Source organism: Triturus cristatus, chromosome 3_2, assembly GCF_964204655.1.
Source record: "Triturus cristatus chromosome 3_2, aTriCri1.1, whole genome shotgun sequence".
In the NCBI taxonomy this organism is placed as follows: domain Eukaryota; kingdom Metazoa; phylum Chordata; class Amphibia; order Caudata; family Salamandridae; genus Triturus; species Triturus cristatus.
The window spans coordinates 416,999,948-417,022,988 of NC_140584.1; the positions used below are offsets into that span (position 1 = coordinate 416,999,948).

Here is a 23,041-nt window from a genome sequence, read left to right on the forward strand (position 1 = left end):
TAACTATAACGGGGGAATTTCAATGGTTTTTTACGAGTGAAATGTCCAGCTAACTATAACATGTGTGAAACCTATGGTTTTTTCAGTGAATTTGCAAGGTTTTTTAAATGCTAATTCCTAACTATAACGTGTGTGAAACCTATGGTTTTATCAGTGAATTTGTACGGTTTTTTAAATGCTAAGTTACTTTACGCCGTTCGTGGCGTGCGCTTCGCGCACCGTGCGCGCGCCCACTTTACGCAGTTAGTGCCGTGGGCCATGCCGTGGGCCATATTATGCGCTTCGTTGTGAAAGGTTATCTATTAAATGATCAAATTATATTATTTCAAGTAACTCTGTTCAGCCGTTCGGGCTGTAGCTGTGTCTAAAGGTCCTGTGGAAAAATGCATGGGGAAAACGCGTTTTGGGACCCCCCTTTTTTTCTCAGCCCCCGCTTGACGAATCCCCCTCTAGACTTTCAGGGTAGGAGCGGAGCGGCCCATTAGTTTTGAAAATTTCGCGAGGATTCGTCGACCGGCACCAAAGTTATTCAAAATAGAATGTTGCGGTTTTCCTATGGAAACAGGGTCCTAACTATAACTACCTACTGGCGACCGCCAGTAGGTAAAAAAATATATATATATATATATATATATATATATATATATATATATATATATATATATATATATATATATATATATATATATATATATATATATATATATATATATCTGGCAAATTTCTTAGGTTTTATGGTTTTTAAAAACAGTAGTGCTTTTTGCACCCACATTTTCGATATAGGTACTGCGAGGGGAGCCTGCTGGCCTCTGTGGTCAAAGCTCACTCCCCGCCTCCTGCGGGAACGAACATTGCTTTGAGACCCAGGGAGCTGCTGAACATGCGGCTCCCTGGATCTCAAAGCAATGCATGTTTCCCTGCTCGTTTGACAGTGGTCAGGGAAACAGATATGCTCTGCTTTTAGCAAGCGAGAGCCTTTTCTGCTCTAGCTTGCTTAAAGCATTGTTTGCTATGTCTTGGCGGGCGCTCTGCTCCTGCCAAGACATAGCAAACTGCAATGATTTCAGAGTTTGGCCCTGGGGAGGTGGTGGTCCCTGTGAGCACCCCCCAAACCAAATATTTAAAAAGCCACAGAAAGGTGGTCGTCATAGAGCAGGGGGGGGCCTGCAAACCCCTACCACCCCACCCCCCAAATTATGGTAATTAGCCATGGAGAGGTGGCAGTCCCCAGGGAGGGTGGTCCACGAGGCCCCCCCCCCATACTTTTGTAAATAGCCCCGAGGACCTGGCCCACCTGGGGGTAATTTAAAAGCAAGCAGGAGCCTGCACTTCCTTTTTAAAACAAATTAAAAAAATTGCTGCAAAATCAAGAATATCGCAGCAAACTTTTTTAAAATGCTTTTATGCAGTGGTAGGATCCTAGGGGGACCCCACTACCATGGCTTGGGGTTCAGGGTATTCCTACCCTGCCCACTTTTCTTTATTTTCACTTTTTTGGGGGACTCGGTGAAGTTGAGTCCCATAATGGCTGCCAACACTTCCTGGTTGAAGTTTTGGCAGCCAATCAGCGCAGAGCATTTCCCTGCACGAGCTCGCTTTTTTTTCGACAAAATCTTCGCGACCAAAGAAATATCTATCTTTTTCTTCTTACATTTCCCAAAAACTACTGAACGGATTTCTACCAAATAACAAAAAGCACAATTTGCGTAACATCTACCTTTCTGTCAAATTTGGTGTAATTACATCCAGCATTTCGGGCTGAAGGTTAGACAACGTGCTCCTATGGGAATTTAAATGGGAAAACACTTTTTGAACCCCTTTTTTCTCACCTACACTTAACGGAACACCCCGAAACTACCCATGCACAACAGAAACTACCCATGCACCACAGAACTTACTTTGACACTTTTTTGGAAGATTTTCTGAACATTAGTCGAACGGCGCCAAAGATATAGCCGAGTCAAAGAATGCTTTTCCTATGGAAACTAGGTCCTAACGAACAAGTTACTTACCTTCGGTAACGATGTTCTGTAAGAGATATGTTTGTTATTGATTCCTTACCTTAGAATTACCCCCAGGCATCATACTGGATCTAGAGAAGTTTTTCTCTTAGCAGTACTCCTACGCGTCGGTAGGTGGCATCTGTCGACTGTCCGTCGTCTGCGTCGAGATAGCCAGGAAAATGTCGAACTCCCTACTTAGACACCGCCCCTGCGCACAGACATCAGTTCTGACATGAATTTCCAAGCCAGAAGCGCAGGGCCATAAAAGACACCTACCATTGGTGCACCAAAACTAGGGCTCAGTAAGGGAGTCCCTATCACTAGAAATTAGTTCATAGAGCGGGGAGGATGGGTGGGGCTGTAAGGAATCTATAACGAACATACGTCTCTTGCAGATACATCATTACCGAAGGTAAGTAACTTGTCCATCTGAAAGAGACTGTTATAGATTCCTTATCTTAGAACAGATACCCCAGCAATACCATCCCCAAAGGAGGGGCTGCGAACCAGGTTCACACCAGAAAATCCTGGAGGACACAACAGGCAAAGTAGCCATCCCTCTGGACTAGACTATCCAGGCAGTAATGTCTGGTTAACATGTGCACCATATTGAAATGGTATGCTTTTGGACAGCCTGACATTTCTTGGCACCCACATAACCAAAGAAGAGTTGATCGTCCACTCGGAAATCTTTAGTGCGGTCAAGGTAGAAGGACAGCGCACGTTTAGAGTCCAGAAGGTGGAGTCTCTCCTCTTCATTGGAAGGGTGTGGAGGTGGGAAAAAGGTAGGCAGAGTGATAGTTTGTCCTATGTGAAAAGGAATAACTACTTTAGGAAGGAACAAGGGTGTGGTCCTAAGCGCCACTTTGGTTGGATGCACGGAGAAGAAAGGAGGCTTAGAAGCAAGAGCCTGAAGCTAGCTCATTCTGCGAGCAGGGGTGATGGCAAAAAGAAAGGCAGTCTTCAGAGTGAGGAGCCTGAGAGGACAATTGGGAAGAGGCTCAAAGGGAGCATACATAAGGTAAGCCAAGACAAGGTTCAAGTCCCACTGGGGCATTATGAAAGAAGATGGAGGAAAGAGGTGAATAAAGCCCTTAAAGAATCTATTTACAATAGGGGACTTGAATAAAGAGGGCTGATCTGGCAGCCGAAGGAAAGCAGAAATGGCTGCCAGATAGCCTTTAAGAGTCCCCAGAGCCCTGATGGGCCAAAGAAAGAATAAACAAGAGAATGTCAGAAAGAGGAGAAGAGAGGGGAAGAGAGGGGATCCACAGCCTTTGCTGTGCACCATGCCACAAACCTGTTCCATCGACGTATATTGTCTTAGTAGAGGGACAACTGGATACCAAGAGGGCATTGCAGACTTTGGGAGGAAGATCAAAAGCGTTCACCTGTCGCCGCTCAATTTCCACGCAAGGAGATAGAGGCTGGATAGGTTCAGGTAGAGGACCATCCCCTGCTGCTGGGACAGAAGAACCTCCCGAAGCGGCAGTCTGATCACACGATTGAGGGCCATGCTCAGGACCTCAGGGTACCAGACTCTTCATGCTCAGTCCGGGGCCCAAAGAATGACTTGGGCCAAGGCACGCTTGTTCTTCAGCACTCCGGGCAGAAGTTGTACAGGCGGAAGGGCATAGAGGAAGCCGCAGTTCCACTCTCAACGAAAAGCGTCGCCAAGCAAGTGCCGCCTTGGAAACTCCAATGCGCAGAACTGCTGACATTGCACATTTTCTTTGGTGGCGAACAGATCATAGCAAGGCTCTCCTCACTGCTTAAAGACCTTGCACCACCTCTGAGTGAAGGCGCCATTCATGATCCACCAGGTCCGACAGCTGAGTTCATCGGCTCTGGCGCTCAGAGAACCTGCCAGGTGTTGAACCACCAGGGTCATGCCCTGATGTTCCAGCCATGTCCAAAGGCGAAGAGCCTGCCGACAAAGGGTCCACGACGCCACCCCACCCTGTTTGTTGCAGTACCACGTGGAGGTGGTGTCTGAAGCACACCTACATTTCTTTCCCCTTGAGGGAGGAAAGGAATACCTTCAGTGCCAAGCGAATCGCCCACAGCTCCAACAGGTTGATATGGAACCCAGACTCCGCCGAAGACCAGACTCCTCTGATCTCCGCCTCTCCCAGGAGTGCCGCATCGGTTGGAGAAGGGAGACCCAATCCTGGTTTGTTAACTACCACTGCAGTTGTTGTGCTGTTTCCTCCGAAATCTGGACGTAGTCGGAAAGATTCCACTGATGCTGCACTCCCTGAAACTTCAGATCCCACTGCAGAGCCTGCATATGCCATCTGGCATTATCCACCAGCAGGATTCAGGAGGCCACGAGGCACAGCAGCCTCAGAATAATTCTCACCGAAATCCGGGATCGAGGCTGAAACATTGGTATCATAGCCCTAATATCCCGGACTCACTGTTCGGGAGGATAGCCCCGAAACTGCAGTGTGTCCAGAACAGCCCCGATGAAAAGAAGTGACTGAGAGGGAGTTAGGTGTGACTTCGGCACATTGATATTGGACCCCAGCGAATGCAGGTGGTCCGCCCTAGTCCAGAGGTTGGAGACGACAGCTTGGAGCGAGCCCGCCTGTAACAGCCAGTCGTCTAGATAGGGAAAGACTGGAACCCCTGGTCTGCGCAGATGAGCTGCGACCACCACCATCACTTTCGTGAAAACCTGAGAGGTGCTGGTAAGGCCGAAGAGGAGCACAGTGAACTGAAAATGCTTGTGGTCTACCGTGAACCGTAGGTAGCATCTGTGGGCTGGCAGGACGGGGATGTGGAAATAGGCGTCCTGCAAGTCCAACGACACCATCCAGTCGCCAGGGTCGAGGGCAGACAGGACCTGAGCCAACTTGAGCATTTTGAATTTCTCCTTGCAGAGGAAGTGGTTGAGAGCCCTGAGATCTAGGATAGGAAGCAGGCCCTTGTCCTCCTTGGGCACCAGAAAGTAGCCGGAAAAGCAACCACGACTTAATTCTGGTGCAGGGACCATTTCGATAGCTCCCTTGACCAAGAGAGCTGAAGCTTCCTGGCTGAGAAGTGCCAAACGATCCTCCGACATGCGATCGAAAGACAGTGGCATGAAGGGAGGGAGTAGCCCCTTCGGACTACCTGCAAAACCCACCTTTCTGATGTGATGGTTTGCCAGAGGGGGTGGTGATGGTGAATCCTGCCACCCACTGGCTGCTGATAGGCCTGAAAGGTTAGACTAGGTGGGTTTGGAGGCTGCTGCAGGAGGGAAAGGGTGGACTGGCCCGCCCGCTGGCTCACAGACCCTTGAGGTCGCTTGGGCCCATGGCCACCCATAGGCTGAGCAGCCTGCATGGACCAGTGGCTAGACTGAGCCGGATGAGGTGGGGTGCCCCTTCCGTAGCCACGAAAGTGGCATAAAGCAGACTGTGGTGGACAGGAGGACGCCATGAAACCTAAGGATCTGGACATATCTCAAGAACCCTTAAAGCGCTCCAGCGCCGAGTCTGCCTTGTCACCAAAAAGCCAACTGCCATCAAAGGGCATGTGCGGCAAAGTTGCTTGAACATACCCAGAGAAGCCAGAAGTCCTCAACCAGTCGTACCGCCAAAGGGCTACCGACGTGGTAATCGTTCTTAGTGAGTCGGTGATATCCAGTCCACCGCGAATCGTGAATTTTGCTGCATCTCTGCCATCTGCCACGGCTTGGGAGAGAAAAGCGAGGGCATCGTTGCCGGGATCGGCGCCAAATAAGGTCGACTGGAGTTGATGGTGGAAGACTCCATAGAACATACCAAGCTGGGCAGGGGATGCCCCGGCTCCTGGAAACGGGGGAGGCATGGAGTCGTCCCTGAATCAGGCACCGGAGACAGAGCCTTAGAGCGACGACGCTCCAGATCCCACATCGTGTCAGCCGACCGACTAGGAGAAAGCGAAGAGCTTCTTCGCTGCCTTCTTGTGCTTCGGCTTACCAGGAGTGGGAAGACTTGGACAAGGTGTGGTGGCTCCCCGAACTGTCTCGAGACCTTCCCATTGAGCGAGACCGGGAGCAACGCGGACCAGACTGACAGGCCCCCCAAGAGCTTTCGGGACCGCTCCCGCAAAGACTTTGGATTCATGGCCCGGCAGTCGGAGCATGACTTCGGGGCGTGGTCACGCTCCAGACACCAAAGGCACACAAGGTGCGAGTCCGTCACAGACATCAGTTTGTGACAGACCTCGCAGGGCTTATAGCCAGTCCGACAATGGGACATCCCTTGAGCACCATGAGTGAAAAAAAATAAATAAATAAAAGTCGACAAAAGTCAAAAAAATCTCCGTCAAAGCTAGACACAAGGGGTAAGCTCTCTGCGAATCTGCGCTAGGCTGGCGCACAAAAAAAAACCAGACGCGACGTCAGCGCGCAGGAGTGTCCTCTAAGTAGGCACCGCAACGGCATCCCAGCACCACGATGCAGACAACGGTCGCTGAGTCGACAACGCCAACTACAGACTCACAGGGGTACTGCTAAGAGAAAAAATTCTCAGGATCCAGTCTGATCCCTGGGGGTAATTCTAAGGTAAGGAATCTATAACTAATAGTCTCTTTCAGATTATAACTACCTACTGGCAATCGCCAGTATGTAATACACATACGCACAGAGGGGCTTGGGGATCTGCCGAAAAAAATATGTGTGTGTATATATGTGCACACAATATAAAGAGTGAGTGTGTGACTGTGTCTCTGTCACTCGCGGGGTACCCTGATTTTATTTTAGTTGCAGCAGATGCATTTCGGCTAAGATGCCTTCTTTTGTGCATTCCAATTAAAATACAAATGGCACACAATATTTCATTCTTTAAAAAGTCACATGTAAATCTTCAATTGGTGGATTTCTCACTCTGGTCAGCGACAAAGGACTGCAGCCATGATTAACAACGTTCTTTCTTTCAGCGTTCGCTATAATTAAAAGAATATCAGGCTACCCCGCGAGTGCTGCGTGAACCTTTTTTCGGAGCATACATACTTATACAAGCACGACCCTAACAAACCAGCCTGGAGTTCGACACAGTAAGGTGAGACTCCGATATATCTAGTTTAGATATATATATATATATATATACACACACACACATCACATACATACATACACATATATATATATATACATACACACACACACACACAACCAACCACAAGTAGGAGTGGTAAAAGAACACGATGTAATGCACACTGAAAAAGTTGAAACTGACACCAGGGAGGATTTGTGCCACCGAATCCCAAAGGGCATGGGCATGAGACTTGCACCACTAGGCTATTGGATGAAGTTCTTGTACCAATTATCATTCTGGTAGTGTTGAGCGAAATCATAACCCGGGTACGTCATTGTCAGAGTCTGTTCCAAAAAGGGGATTCAGAGTGTACTGCCTCCAAGGCAGCCACTACATCTGGGTTTTTCATTAGTTTGACGTCCTCGACCATATGTGGTCTCTGATGGGTATTGCATTAACTGATTTGCATGCCAGTACTTTGACATCATAAAATACAGTCTGACTGCTTTATAGGAATGGGAAGATCAAACTTTTGGATTCTCTTTCCAACAGATCATAAATCTCATCAAGTCATACGAGGGGAGTTAATCTCCAGTGGAGTAGGCAGGGCTGAAAGAACAGCAAGATTATTAACCCACTTCGCAGATGGATTGTGTTCTCGCCCTCCTCTGGTTAATCTGAGATTTTTATGGAGTAGATGGAACTTCAACTTAATAGCCAGTGGAAGAAATCTACTGTGACTACATTTTCAGACGTCAAATCAGTAACCTGCCTTCTCTATCCTTAAGGGATTTAGCAAGAAATGTTTGGCAGTACTTGCAGTCCATGGCTTTACGATCATGGTGAAGGCAACAGAGGCTGTCCTTATTAGGATCTTCAGAGTAAAGTCTAAGCTTACCACTAGAAAGACGAGAACTAAAGTCCTTTTTAGGGGCCTCCGACATACTTTGTCAGGATCAACATCCACAAGATGTTTCCAGGACAGTGTAATAAGGCGAAATTAAAGCACGGGTCAAAATAGACAAAATTCAGCTTTGAAAAAGATGAACAAAGCAGAGCTGAGGTGCACTCCTATCACATGATGTGCAACAAGAAAGCTCATTTATGGTGGCCATTGAGGAGAAGACTGCTTCATGAACGCATTCCTGCTTGGCTGAAGTTTTTTTATTAAAATGATGAACGGGTTAACTTTTTTAAGTTTGTTAAACAATGCTTTGCTTTATACTGCTTGGTATAATTATCATTGGACTCCGACCTCAACGACTTGGACACTTCAAGTATGTTATTGTAAGGTTAATGGACCCGGTGCAATAACACTTCCATTTTACATGTTCATGCCTAAAGTGGACAGATTTTTTAACTGTGACTTTTAGCACATATTTGCTTTCGCGCCCATATGAGATTGTGTAGTCCGAAAAGGTTTGCATACAAATGCATTATCATACCTTAAAACATTCTGCTCAAGGACAAGGTACACTGCGCAAATTGACCTTGTTTTTTGTTGTCGGTTTAATCCACAATGACAGCAAGACCAGAGCTCAGGCACACAACTAAGGAGTTTAGTTTCAATATATAAATGGCACCAAGTCTGTTAGAGGAGCATTTCAATGGATTGTGGCAGTCACCCCATGTCTGAATTCTAGCCCAGCTGAATTTCATCAGTATAAGAGGTACAGTGGCCTGCTCTACACAAAGCCTGGCTACCAGATGAGACATGCATGAAGGTAAATGGCAAGTTAGACTACTCTAGGGTATCTGGCAGAATACCATCTACCCTGGGCGCTCTACAATAGGCATTGCTAGGTAGGAGTATAATTATATGTATTCATAATCAATGTAACAATTATAATGGTTTAATTATTCATCCGCTTCAGCATTCTTGTAATGCTTGTTACAATGCTCTATTTTCTTCTACTGATAATTGCAGTACACATTTTACACAAGAATCCAATTGCTTCAATAAATGTTTGAAATATCAGTTTGCCCGTTTCTTGGCATGCCGGAGTTAACACCGAAAGGGTAGATCTGTTTCCATGAATTGGGGGAATTTATATCTGCAACCTCAGAACATTACAATCCTATCAGGCATCCTATAAGGTTTAGGGGTCCATATGGCCCACTGCGATCTAACCAGGAACCAGGTCAACATATGCTGATGGTATGAGAGGACTCAATCCCCAATAGTTTCGACGCTTATGTTGCCCAAATGCAGAGTTTTACTGAATTAGCAGGAACCGAACAAAGATGTGATTCTAGGAAAGATTCAATGCTGGAGAACTGCATTAACCTCAACTTTTTTGTGGGTGGGAGGAGAAGATAGACAGTCTCTGCAATAAAATAATAGAATAATAAAGTTAGCTAGACAAAGTTATTGCCAAAAGGGAAGTTAGTTACTAAAAACAGCAGAAAATCAGGCATCAAAGGCTTGTGACCGGAGGTGACATTGTAACCAAAAAAGGAGATGGAAGCATATTTTCCATTGTACCTCGACCCGCTTGGTCCAGATCGGCACCTCCCCCACTGCAGGTCACGTAGGTTAGAAGCACCTTTTCACCCAGTCGAGCCCCATTCCCGCAGGTGTGCATAGTTTTTTTCTTCTTTATTAAGTATTTCAAACTAACAACAAAGATTTAAGCACATCATCAAAAGAGGAAAAGAAGCATGACCACATTACCATCATATTCGGTATACATCATTCCGTATCTGAATAGTACCCCAGCATTAACTATGTATCAAGAGTAATACCGGGGGCGTGGCGAAGCAGCAAACCGCGACGCCCGCTTAACTAGTCTTCGTCACCCGTGCCTCCCCAACGACTATCCGCATACATAATCCGACATCCACGGAAGTAATCTGTGGCGGACGGTGTGCGGTGCCGCGATCGGGGTCTCTCGGGCTCCGACCTCCGTGTTGGCCGCAGTTTCGAGACCCGATCGGATTGGGCCAGTAAGAACCCTACGGCCGGGGCCTGGAGTGCCATGAGTGGCCGGCGGGGGAGCTGGGGAAGGCGGATCGGCGGCCCTCTCCTACGACACAGCAACAGTTGGAGGGGCCCAATACTTGCCGCATTGTGCCACAGAACAGACGAGCCAGTGCAATAATGAGGCTGCACGGACATTGCCGAGGCATACCTCGAGGGACGTGGGGAGGAAGATGTGCTACGGCGGTGAACACTATTGTGATCCCTATCCCGCTTCTGGCCCAGGCTGCCGCTCCAGTGATTGGGGAGTGAGGGGGATAAACTGAGGGGGCCATACCTCTCCTGGCCCAAACATATACTGTAGCTGGAGTGTTGCGCATTAGCCAGCTGAGGCGGGGCTGGCTCTAGAGGATCCCCAGTCACTTACACTGCGCTACACGATCTCTCGCAATTGCATTGGGCGAGCGGCTGCTCGAGTGCGGAGGCAGAAAGAGCGGCTGCTCGAGTGCGGAAAGAGCGCCTACCCATCTTGAGACCCACTCGCTGTACAGACCCCACCGAGCTTCGGCCTCCGCTGCTGTCTCCCGACCAAGAGGTGGACGACATCTGAATTTGGCAAGGAAGAGCACTGTAAGGGACAGGACCAAGCCCACTAGGTCGAAGGGCTCCAAAGGCGTCCAGACTAATAAACTTGACCGCTACACCTTCTCCAGGGAGTCACCGCAAGACCCCCCACACTAGAAGTAAATCTATGGCCGACCCCACAGGTGAGAGTCCAGACTTGACCATCAAAGATGTTATAGAAGCTATCACGGGCATAAAGACCTCCCTCAAGCACAAGATGGACATGCTTTCCACTGACGTAAACCTAATTCATGCAGCTCTTACTAAAGTGAACGAAAAGGTCAAACAAGTGGAAATCACAGCAACAAGCCTGGTTGGAGATGTCTCGCAGATCCAGAGCGACATCCAAGACCTTAAGTCCTTCTGTAAGTTTGCAGAACTTAAACTGGATGACTAGGAAGGGCGACTTCGGCGAAATAACCTGCGCATTTTGGGAGTGCCGGAGAAGGCAGAGGGCCAGTCACAGGACTTATTTGTAGAGGACCTCATCCTTAAACGCCTACAAACTAAAGGCCTCAGCACATTTTTCTGTTGTCGAGATGGTGCAGAGGGTCCCGGGGTACGCCCTAGGCTAGGGGCCCCCCACGTCCCATGTTGGGCAAGAGTTCTAAACTTTAGAGACGGATGTGATCCTTCAAGCTGCCAGAACAGCGCCACCGCTCCACAACGACCCTGTCACCTTCTTCCCAGACTTTACACAAATGGTGCAGAAACAGACGATCCTTTCTGGGGGTGAAGAAGAAACTCCGGGAGAAGGGGTATAAATACGCAATGCTCTTCCCGGCGTGCCTTCGAGTAGAATCGGAGGGGCGAGCCAGGTTCTTTGAGCGTCCTGAGGCTGCATCTGACTGGCTGCAGAGCCGGATAATCTGACCCACTGACAACAATGGCGATGGTGACGACCTGGCCTCCCAACCACGGGGCTGAAGAGACATGGCAAGCGGACCAACATCCAAGGGCACCTAGGACACGGAGGGACAGCGGTTCAGGTATTGGGGACTGATGGTGGTTATGGATCGTTTAGGGGGGGGGGGCCTCTTTTTGAACCAACCACCTGATACCTTTTTGAAATTGACTCCTTTCATTCCTGTGGGGACTATACAATGACAATTTGAAGGGGTGGCATAGGGGGACGGGACAATACGCTCCACCTTGAACTACCTTTATTTACTAGGGCGACAGGCACTCTGCAAGTTGTCAAAGGGCAGTTTCACGCTCAAGGCGAAGGGGAGCAGGGAGGGGGGTTGTTGGGTGGGGGATTGTTTGTTCATTGTTTTGATTTGTACGTCAACAATACAGGTAGACCTCACTGTAGAGGGCTTGCACATTTATCTCAAACGTCGTGTGCGCAGTGGGAAAAGAATGTTAAAATCTTAAGTTGGAATGTTAACGGACTTGGGGACAAGATCAAATGTAGTGAGGTCAGGGGATACGCTCCAGTTATTGTTATGCTCTAAGAAACACACCTGGTTGGGAACTCGTGTAAGGCAATGCATAGATGGGGCTACACAATGATTGCACACGCAGGCTTCACATCTAGTTCACATGGTTTGGGCAGCATGATGAAAAAATCTTTCCCTCTTACGGTGAATTCCACTTGGTCTGATGATCGGGGTAGATATATTGGGGTCACGGGCACTTGGGAGGGACTAACTGTTACACTAATGTCAATCTATGTACCGCCGGGCCTGCAAACCAAAACATTTAAAGACCTTAGTGCTATTCTACTAGAACTACTGGATGCATTGCTGGTGCTTGGCAGTGATTTTAATTCTGTAGTCTCAGGCACTTAAGATCTACTAGCTGATCGACTAGTAAAAGTAATAGGGGACCTAGTGCACCCGGATCAATCGGGCTTTATGCCGCATAGAAATACGGCTCTGAACCTACGCAGGGCCCATGGTGATCTGGGCAGGGCAGTTACCTTTCAAGAACAGGCTGTAATTGTCTCTCTTGATGCCACCATGGCCTTTGATACTGTAGAACGGCCCTTTCTCTTTGCAGTGCTGGCAAAGCTGGGATTTGGCCCAGGCTTTATACGGTGGATACGTCTCCTCTATCATGAGCCTTTGGCACAAGTCGTAGTCAATAACAAGAAATCGGACACATTTTAACTTAGCCGGGGTACTCGCCAGGGATGCCCCCTTTCACCACTACTGTTTGCGTGGCCCTGTAACCCGTCGCAGCATGGATCCGAAGAGATCCGGCTATCCGCGGACTGCGGTGGTCTCCGGAATGGGAAGACCGTATTTCCCTAAATGCGGACAACATACTACTGTACCTTGCCTCCCCGGCGAAATCCCTCATTGCGGTCCTTGACATCCCGGCTATATTCGGCAAATACTCCAGTTTCAGTGTTAACTGGCAGAAGTCTCTCCTTTATGTTCTCGGTGGAGATCCGCCCCGGCCGCCGCGGAATTGCCCAATACAAATTGCCACAGATGGTTTTAAATATTTGGGAATTTGTCTCCTTAGATCAGACACTCCGCTATAATCATAATCTTGTTCCACCGCTACAGAGACTCAAGCGAGATATAACCAGCTGGAAGACACTTCCACTATTGCTGATGGGCAAAGCAGCTCTTTTTAAAATGATGAGTTTTAATGTGTTGCAAAACTCGTCCAACCCGGTCCCAGAATCATACTTTAAAGAAATCGAGGGACACCAGATAGATCTATTGTGGGATGGGAAACCACGTATCGCACTGTATAAACTCCCTCTCCACTGGTATGACGGGGGCATCAGCCTACCTGATATCAAGAAATACTTTTGGGAGGCACATTTGGCGGCTATTAATCATGGTATTTACGGTCGCCCTGACGATCCTGGATACAACATGGACAGGTGGCTCCTCCCAGGGGGGAATTACCATTGAGTGCTCTATTCAAAACCAGGTAGGTACCCACTTTAAGGCCCTACTGGACACTCTGATGCTGTCTGGCACGCGGCCAAAAGATCACTTGGATGGGGCCAGAAACCCACACTCACTACACCATTGTGGGATTCCCAAATGCTGGGTGACTTATGGAAATCAAAGGGATCTGACAAATGGAAACTTATTGGGATCTTGCGTATCAGGGACCTATTGGATAAGGGAGAGGCAAAGCCCTTTATCACACTTCAACAACAATACGAACTGGCTAACTCTGAACATTTTCAATACACTCAGGCTCGACACGCACTCCAATCGATCCTCTCATGGGGCTCCTCCCCTCCTGAAGCCTCCCCACTGGAAGACAGGATTCTCGTTGGTCACCTACCCAGAAAAACTAGATCGCTAATCTATAAAAAGCTGATTAATATGGAAAACCCCCTACACGCACTGCGAGATAAATGGGTCGGGGATGGTATCGAAATAGATGATGAGTGGCAGGAAGCAGTGTCCTCCCCAAAGGGGGGTCGCAATTCCAGCATGTCTCAGATTAGTGCAACTTAAGATTCTCTATAGTCTATGTAACGGGACCACGGCTGCTGCGCATGGGAGTACTGGGGGGCATGGGAGACTGCAGAAGGGGCTGCGCACAGTTAGGCACATTTATCAACATAATTTGGGAATGCGAGCACATTCAATCCTACTGGCGAAAGATACATGATGCACTTAACGAAGTGCTGGCAGTTACTCTCCACCCAGAGGCTCGTAGGTGCCTCCTGAACATCTGGGAGCCGACAGATCTAAACAATCACCTAACGCAATGGATCACACTTGGGTTGATGGTAGCCAAAAGTAATATTGCGCAGCTCTGGGGAGCGGCACATGCACCTAAGATTGTAGACTGGGAAAAAGACCTCGATTGGTGCATGCACAGGGAAAAGACAGTCTACATAGCACGAAGCTGCCCCCAAAAGTGGTCCAAAATCTGGAACCCCTGGAATTCGTACCGGGGAAATATATGTAACCCGCCCCCGAGTGTGATGATGAAGACCCTACTCCGTAGCATCCAATGTAAAGTAATGCTGTATTTGTACTTATTGTCTGACTCCACTGTATGAACACATGCCTAATCCTTTGTACTGTATGTTTTATGTCGATGATTGTTAATAAAAAGAATTATTTGTTTTTAAAAAGTAATACCAAAGCAATCAGGGAGTCTACGGGTATCTTGCACAGCAAAGAATTAGATACTGACAAGTACAATGAACAGAGCTTCACTCTATATTGGCCCGTTCTATAGATCGAAGATAGGCACGGAAGGGGGGTTCAGATATCTCTGGGGCGCGAAGGAAGAGGCTGAAGGTGTGCACAATCATCACCCACCCTCTCACAGCGATTCATACTCTTGAGCCAGTCAGACAGCAGGCAGTCAGGCACTACCCCAGTGTAGTGCTATCCCCCTCTTACCCAGCAGCAGCACCAATGATACCAACTGCCGAACAGCGCATGGTATATTGATGGTGTAACCCAATTATGCCATTAGGGGGTCAGGTGCAAGCTCACTGTCAAGGCTGAGATGTGGTCAAACACCGCTACCCAAAAAGTGTGTACAGCCGGGCTGGTCCAAGTGAGATATGCAAAGTACGCTCCTGCTCCCCAACACTTCTCACAGGTATCAGATCTAATGGTCAAATACTGCAATATCAATGGTGAGAAATAGTACCAGTGCAAGAACTTGAAATGTAATAATTTCTGGCATCGGCAGATAGAGATGCGTTGTGTCTGTGTGAAACAGTATGTCCACATTTTGTCAGTTATAATTACCCCGAGGTGTGTCGCCCGGATCTCTCGCACACGTGCAGTAGTGTCAGGTTTAAGTGTGATACACACAGAGTCCTGTGGCCTCCCTCCGCGTCCGACAACGTCAGAGTCAATGGAGCAAAGTCATCAGGGGGGTGGGTATGAAGGGAGAAGCGATCGTGCTGTATTGGGGAGTCTTCTGAAGTTGAACTGGTACATGTAGGGCATGTCCCCACTCCGCTGGTCCTCCACTATAGGTGCAACATGCCCTTCTGGGAATGAATCCCCCATAGTATGCAAATCATGTGTGTAATATGCGTTGTAGTAGTTTCTCCCGGGAAAGCAAGAGCCATGGGTTATCGTGTATCGGGATGCCGCTAAAGTAGAGGGGGCTGCCCCGCAACAAGCTGCACAGACGGCGCCATGCCCAACAGGTAGCGGACACCGTTTGTATGGCATCAAGGTCAAGTGGGATACCATTAGGTATTATCTGGGCATGTAGGGTTCCGTCTAATAGCACTTGGTCATGGCATAAGTAGGGTGTCGAGGCATCCAAGTGATGCCAGCGGTATGTGTAGAGTCACTGAGCTGCTACATAATATATGTGTAGAGCGGGGTCATCCAGGCCACCACGCTCGTAAGGGATTTCAAGTGCCTCATCAAATCGGGAGATGGGCCCCCTCCCATATTAACCCAGGAGGATTTCATAGAGTGAGCGGAAAAAGTGTTGCGTTAAGGGAACGGGGATGTTGGAAAAGAGGTACATAAAACGTGGCAGGGCAACCATTTTTATTATGGCAACTTGTCCCACCATAGATAAGGAAAGCCTAACACACAGCACTCTACCCGCGCATTCAGGTCCGACATCCCTGGTCCATAACTTCGTTGCAGGACCTGCTTCTGGTCGATGTGGATGCCAAGGTATTTTGTTCCATCCAAGGCCCACACCTAAGTGGGATCTCCGACGGGGGTGGGTGTATTGCATCAGTTAGCAGAAACAATTCAGAGTTTGCCCAGTTTATGCGAAGGCCAGATAGGTCACCGAATCGGGCCACCTCCTGCACAAGTGGAAGGCGGTTGAGGTGAGGGTTGCACAATATCATCTGTCTATAACAATAACAGAAGGGACCCATGGGTGAGCTGTTGCCCCCGTGCAGGTGGCGTTCCTGCATTGCCCAGACCAAAGGATCAATAGCTATTATAAATAAAAGAGAGGATAATGGGCACCCCTGCCGGGTACCACGCATAATCGGGAACGCATCAGATATAGCACTGCTCACCTGTATATGGGCCCGACCGGTATATAATAGCATAATTAATGCAATGAACAGTGGAGGGATGCCCAGCTTGCTCAGGACAGCCCTAATAAAAGGCTACTCAAGGGAGTCAAAGGCCTTCTCTACGTCCTAAAGGGCCAACGGCAGGGACGGAGAGAGATACCCTGTTGAGCACAGCAAAGACGGTTCGGAGATTCAGGTGAGGTGGACCTGTGCAGGACAAAGCCGGATTGTGCCGGGGAAATTAGCTGTTCCATTAGCAGCGCTAGTTTAGACGCCAGCGCTTTAGACAATATTTTATTATCTAAATTTAACAGTGATAAAGAAAGGTATGAAGCACAGCTACTAGCTACCAGCTAAAAGGCCCCAGTTAGGCAGTTGAGGCCAGGCACCTTGGACCCGTCCAGGGTGTCAACAGATTGTGTCATCTCTTCCAAAGTAAGTGGTTCGCTAAGAAATTGTCTCTGACCGTCTGTGAGCCATACCATTGCTATGTCTGCCAGGTATGAAGAGAGGGCCTCGGGTCATGAGAGACAGGAGGAGAGTACAACTCCTGGAAGTGCGGAATGTAGCTATAATGCGATCTCCTCCCGTGATGGGCTCTCCATCCTCCGCTCGGAGCTCCGACACGTAGTTGATCCACCTATTGTGGTGTAGTATACGAGAGGAGGTTTAACCAGGTCGCTCACCCTCACCATAGCGGCAGGATTAGGTGTATTCGGCTAGAAGCTCAGCCCATCGGTATTGCAAGGGCCCTTGTCCCAGGCCAGCCGGAGTGTGGTATCCCAGTCCCTAAGGTTGCGGAGACAGGCTATGAGGAATTGTGGCAGTGCGCCCTCTGGGGGGACGCTGTCCCAATAAACGATGTGCAAAAAGGGTCAGTAGAAGTTGATTGACTAAGACCTTGGGTCGCCCCATGATGGTAATTTCATGCAATCCCCGAGATGCGGATGTTGTTCCTCTGTGATCTAGCCTTTAAGTCCTCATTCTTAATAGCCAAATTCTTTATAAGGCATTCCATTTTATCCAAGCGTTTTTGCATTGTCGCGGAGTTGTCCTACAAGCTTGATATGCTTTCTTCTGCGCCATCAATCCGGACGCCCTCTCTGTCCATCCACTCAACCAGATAGTCAATGCTACCTGCCAGGTGTCGAATCGCGCCTCCAATTTTCCGAAGCCCACCTTGAGCTCGGCCATCACAGCGGAGATATCACATTGGGGGGTCTCCGCACCGCTGCGGCTAGAAGGTTCTTCAGAATCAGGCTGGGAGCACCGATGACCCACGGGTCCAGCGCTGTCAAAAGTAAGCCTCCTTTGTTTGGGATCCTCTAGTTAAGCAGCACCCTGGCCACAAGATAGGGGCTCACACATTCAGGGTATGATTTATTTACTCCCCTTCCCACCTCCGTTTTCTCTAATGTTGGCGTAGAAGGTCCAGGCAGTATTGTAGATCAAGTTCGTAGGAGGGGTGTATCACAGGAGGATCCCACAGTCATTGGGCTGTACCAAGCACCAGCATACCAGGAACAGGGGAGGGAGACAGGCAACAGGAGGCATGAAGGAGTGCCAGTGTGGTACCAAGTATCATGTCTGGGTTTGTAATTTGCCCAATGGTGGTAACTTACTCACCCACCTCAGCGACGCAGCTGCCGATCAGGCTGCAGGTCTTGTGGTGACCCTCTGATTTCTGGTGGGCACCAGTAGATCAGCAGCCATGGCTCCTAGATCCCCGCCACACCCAACACAAATCAGCAGCATAGTTATGGCAAGTCCTGGCCAGCGGGGAGCACCGCATATCTTGTCAGGTTAACCTGTGCACCTTTAGCGTCAACAGGGAGCTTGATGGTGGTTTATCCCAGGTGTTATCACAACGTAGCCGTGTATCTAGGCCTCAGGCTTCAGAGGCCATCCAAATTTTAGGCGGGTGCTACTCTTTCACCGCAAGGATCAGCAACACAGGCAGGGCGATGTCCAGGTAAGCAGGTAGGACTCACCGCAGTTTAGTATACGTTGCCTCCCACTCGCTGTAGCTTCTTTGTGGCAGGCTGTATTCTCAGGGAACAGGCCTTGGCTAGAGGTGAAGACCAGTTCGCTGCAGTCAGTTCACCACCTGCTCACAGGCCACGACCTCACAACGTTCATGTCTTTTGTTGAGCCGCAGCCACGCCGCACCCAGAATTGGGAGCAGGGCACTGCACCCCACTTGAAGGAGCCGCCCACCCGCTGGTTCACAGGATGAAGAGAAAGAGAGGGGGCGCCCACTGCCAACGAGATCGGAGATCTCTGCCTCCGGCTCGCCCGCGGCCCCAGACACCACTGGATCTCCGAGGCTGTGTCTGCAAAATGGTGTCACCCCCGGCCTTCCGATGGTTTCAGCTCTCAAAGTAGCAGGCGGGTTTAGCTCCCGTGTTCCTCCATGCCACTGCGCCTTCAGCCAACCGTAGAAACCATAATGCAGGATTTTCCAAGGCGGGAAACAGCATATCTGGGACTGCCGGGTCCGGAGCCTCACAGAGATGCGGCCATCTTGGTGGCGGTTGTGGCCAGGGGCCCAGGTGTGCACAGTTAAGCAGCACCACATTCCACCACTGTTTTAACTGTACCACTGAATAATTTATTAATGGTGCAAGCATAGAAATTCATTGCGACTGCTGTTTCATTATGAAGTTTGCATTGTGTACTTTTGTCCCTTACTGAAAAGCTTGTGTTTGAACTGCTGAATTGTTATTTTGTTTATCTTTGCCTGTTACCTGGTTGACAGGGATTATCGTCCCTCCGTGCTGTATTTTCCCCCAGCCCTCTCGCTTGACAGACATCCCCCCTTCCACCTCCCAAGGTTACTTAACGGAGGTGGCAGTGTAGCTTGCCGATTGCGCACCAAAGGCAAGCCTGTCTGCGCCCATCCGCGCCTGGACCGCGCACAGCACCAGGAACCCTGGCCCAACGCACACCCACGGGTACACTGCAGCAAAATTTCAATGCCTTGGACCCCGCACGCAACTACAACTGCTGCCTTGCATCACCACGGTCCACAGCAGGGTCCTTCACCTGCATCCACTGCCAATTCACCACCACCCGCCACAAACCACCACCGCATCAAACATTGCTACCATAACCACCAAATGCAGACCATGACAGGAACAACTCTACTGCCTCCTAATCAACACCACCAAAATCTCCACCACCAAAATCTGGGACACCATGTCCACCATTGCTACCGACGTGACCATCACAGAGACCTGTCTCAAACCCACATCGGCCCCAGACATTGCCACGGCAACCCCCAGTGACTGTAAAGTGAAACACTGACACCACACCAACTGACATGGAGAAGGCATCGCCATCGTACACACACACAATCGATCACCTGCACCATCACCAACGACTACACCAGATGAACCATGGAACACACATTTCCAGCTCCAGGCCGAAGCCAAAACCACCAAAGGAGCATCCAGTGCTTTGCCACCACTATGCAGTTTTATGCCACATTCCTATTACTGAATTAACAACTGTTATGCCTAAAGTTGTAGTTACTGACTTCTTTGAAAGTGTAGGCCTTTTATATAGGCATAGCAGTTTCAGTATTCATCCAGAATCACTGTACACTTCATGAAGGTTCAAGATGTTTATACAATATGGACTATACCAGAAGAAATTGAGGTCTACCTATTCCAGGAAAATATGAATAAGAGTTTATTAACTGGTCAAGGTCTGATAAGGACATAGCTGGCAGTTAGTACATGACAACTCATTTAAAATATTTTTAAAGCAACGATACTTACCCATGGGGCTGCCACTGACTGAAAAAACAGCACTGATCTTCAGCTCACCCTCTGGAACCTTAGGAGGCTGCCCATAATCCTGTACCAAAAGGAGAAAATGCCCAGATTAAACCTAGCAGACAGAGTCCATGTGCCTTGGGCGTCTGAGCGAAACTACGCGACATCTACGTGAACAGAATAATTCAAGCTCCTATAACTTATGAACTTACCTCAGAGTTGTCTGGCTCGTCCTTAACTTTGTCAAACCCCGGCTGAGGTGCCAACGCTTTCTCGTACTCATCATCAACAGGCTCATCTTTTACTCTAACATTTGACGTACATGAATCCGCTAAATTGCCACTGATGGAGGATTTGCTTCTATAAGAATAGTTGGACTCCTAAAGTAGACCAATAATAATGAAAAAAGAAAGTTTTAACTACCATTTAAAAATACAAATGAAGGCTATATTTGACTGTTGTGCACACATCAAATTTTACTAGTCAACTATAACATTCTCAGTAGTTCCTGGCCTCTGCATTTTAGACCGGGAATGCCGAAGAACCATTTGGCATCCCTAAAGGTTACAGAAGATGTGTTATAAAAATTCCTTAATTGTGGGTGTGGTTACTAATAGAGCAAGAGGGTTACATCTAGCTAAAGCTCAATACATACAATCAGCTATAGTACAAATTCTGGGGATTAACTGGGGGGCAAATGCTGAATAGTGTAGGTGATTACCCATTGGAAGAAACCAGCAGTAAACCAGTATTCTCAACACTGGCTCAATATTCAGGAAATGGAAAATGTGTTCCTTATTTTGCCACCCACTCATCTCAAGTGTGCCCTGTATCTGAAGTCTCCCTTACATGGGATAGTGAAGTGAAAGCGGAGGCATTTCCGTGGCTGAGATGAGGTGGAATTGAAGCGGTGGAGGCAGAATCCCTCGCGGTTGAGCACCACATTGACAAGGCAAATGTTAGATGGGGCCAACAATTGTGTACTGTACTGCTCCGCGTCAGTGTTCAAGGGAACAAAAGACAACGGTTTTAAAAAAAAAAAAAAATGGCTGAGGAGCACCTCCAAGAACAATTTGCAAAAGAGTGGAGGAATGCTCGACGCTGTGCTATTTACACAATTCAAGACCAGAGAAATCAAGCATTGACAAAATCAGTGGCCTCTAATTGGTTTTGCAAATGGGCTTGGAAGTGCTGCACAGCATCAGTGGCTAATAAACGGGAGGAGCTTATGTGGCTAGCTGCGCCATTTTGTAAACGTGTGCATGCTTGGTGGCGCATTTTTTTGTTTAAGGATCCAGGTTAAATAGGTTAAATAAAATAACGCAAGCAGGTGAGGGAAAGGATGCAGGTTGAGAAATCAAAATCGAGGGTTGAGTCACAGGCTGGAGGAAAGCAACAGGAGGACATGGGGAACAACTGGGTTGGGCAGAAGCAACAGGGATGCATATGGGAAGGAAAAGGGACAAACAGGGGCGAACGGGAGAAGGAACACGAAGGGCATGGGTGAGAGGCTGCAACTAAGAGGGTGCAGGAAGGGAAGCAAACTGCGACAGCAACATAGAAGAGGTGAAGTGAATGAAGAGAGTCCAAGAGGGTGATATAGGACATGAAGAGCTCAAATGGCAAAGCTATATAAAAGAAGTGGGAAAACTAGGAATGAGTGACACGCTTGCACGCTCATGGATTACTTTTAGAAAAAGCAGGCTAATGTGAAAGAATAAAAGGATCCAATCTATAAGGTGGTAAACCTGCTATGCTCCAAAGGATAGACAAAAACTAGATGGATGGACTAAAACAAACAAAACAATTGAATAGAACTCAAAAAGAAAATAAGTCATAAAAAAAATAATAAGCTAATGGAAAGCACTGGGTGTGGTTGCTTCATAGGTCAGCTATCAACATGTCCCTAAAAATTCTTTCACAACCAGACAATGTGATTAAGAGGAAAATAGACACTTCAGAGTGGACCTAGAACGCTCTGTAAAAGAATAACTATAAAAGGCAGCTACAGCTTCCATAACAGTACGGTGAAGAAACACTATTTATTATATGGTGCATTTGGCAACCTCACCATTTAATAAACTCACATACCCGTCTGGGGTCCAATCAGGCTTTTCAGTACAATCTTAATTGAACTCTTCATAGCCGTGACTTCGAGCAGTCAGGCTTCAATAAGTGAACTACAAAGCATTTAAAAGTACCAAAACAAATTAATAGGAAAGAAACACGATACAAAGGACATTCAACACCAATTTGATCAAAATAGATTTTATTTTTATGAATTTTGACGCCAAAACTAACAAAATCCACAGGAGGGTTCCGGAGATATAAATTAGGCAAATCGTAAATCACTGCTTTTCACTCAAAATGCAAAAAAGCATTAAAAAAACAGCTAGCAGTTACTCTGAAAACTTTTTGTAAAGTTGTGTTCAACTACTCTGACCCACTCTGCAAGTCAGAGGGGCCAATAAAGGATTAGCAGGACAAAGTTACTTTCCAGTCAAAGCAGTCTCAAATACAGTTCCAGCCTCTATAGACAAACCACAATAAAAATCAATTGAATGGTCCTTATGTAAGTGACACAGGATGCGGATACGGTCGACAGGGGTCCACAAACATGGTGGGGTGACTTTGGTCACAAAGGTCAATGTTCTTCAAAGACTGAGTCCAGCCAAAAACAAACTACCACTGGTCTACTGGTCTCTCGTCGCCGCAAAATCAGTGGTTCCCTTTAACTGCAGCTAGTGACCGTCTGA

General features: G+C 48.0%; 1 protein-coding gene across 10 annotated transcripts in view; it reads right to left on the reverse strand.

The window, feature by feature from the left end:
- The window catches only part of ZMYM4 (zinc finger MYM-type containing 4), a 1,418,124-nt gene that overhangs the window by 865,592 nt on the left and 529,491 nt on the right, over positions 1–23,041 (reverse strand). For all 10 annotated transcript variants that reach the window (XM_085648002.1, XM_085647995.1, XM_085647996.1 and 7 more), the window contains 2 exons: positions 20,498–20,665; positions 20,289–20,367 (listed from right to left, as the gene is read on the reverse strand). In XM_085648002.1, the coding sequence (XP_085504128.1) occupies positions 20,289–20,367; positions 20,498–20,665 (247 nt within the window). The remainder of the gene's footprint in view (positions 1–20,288; positions 20,368–20,497; positions 20,666–23,041) is intronic.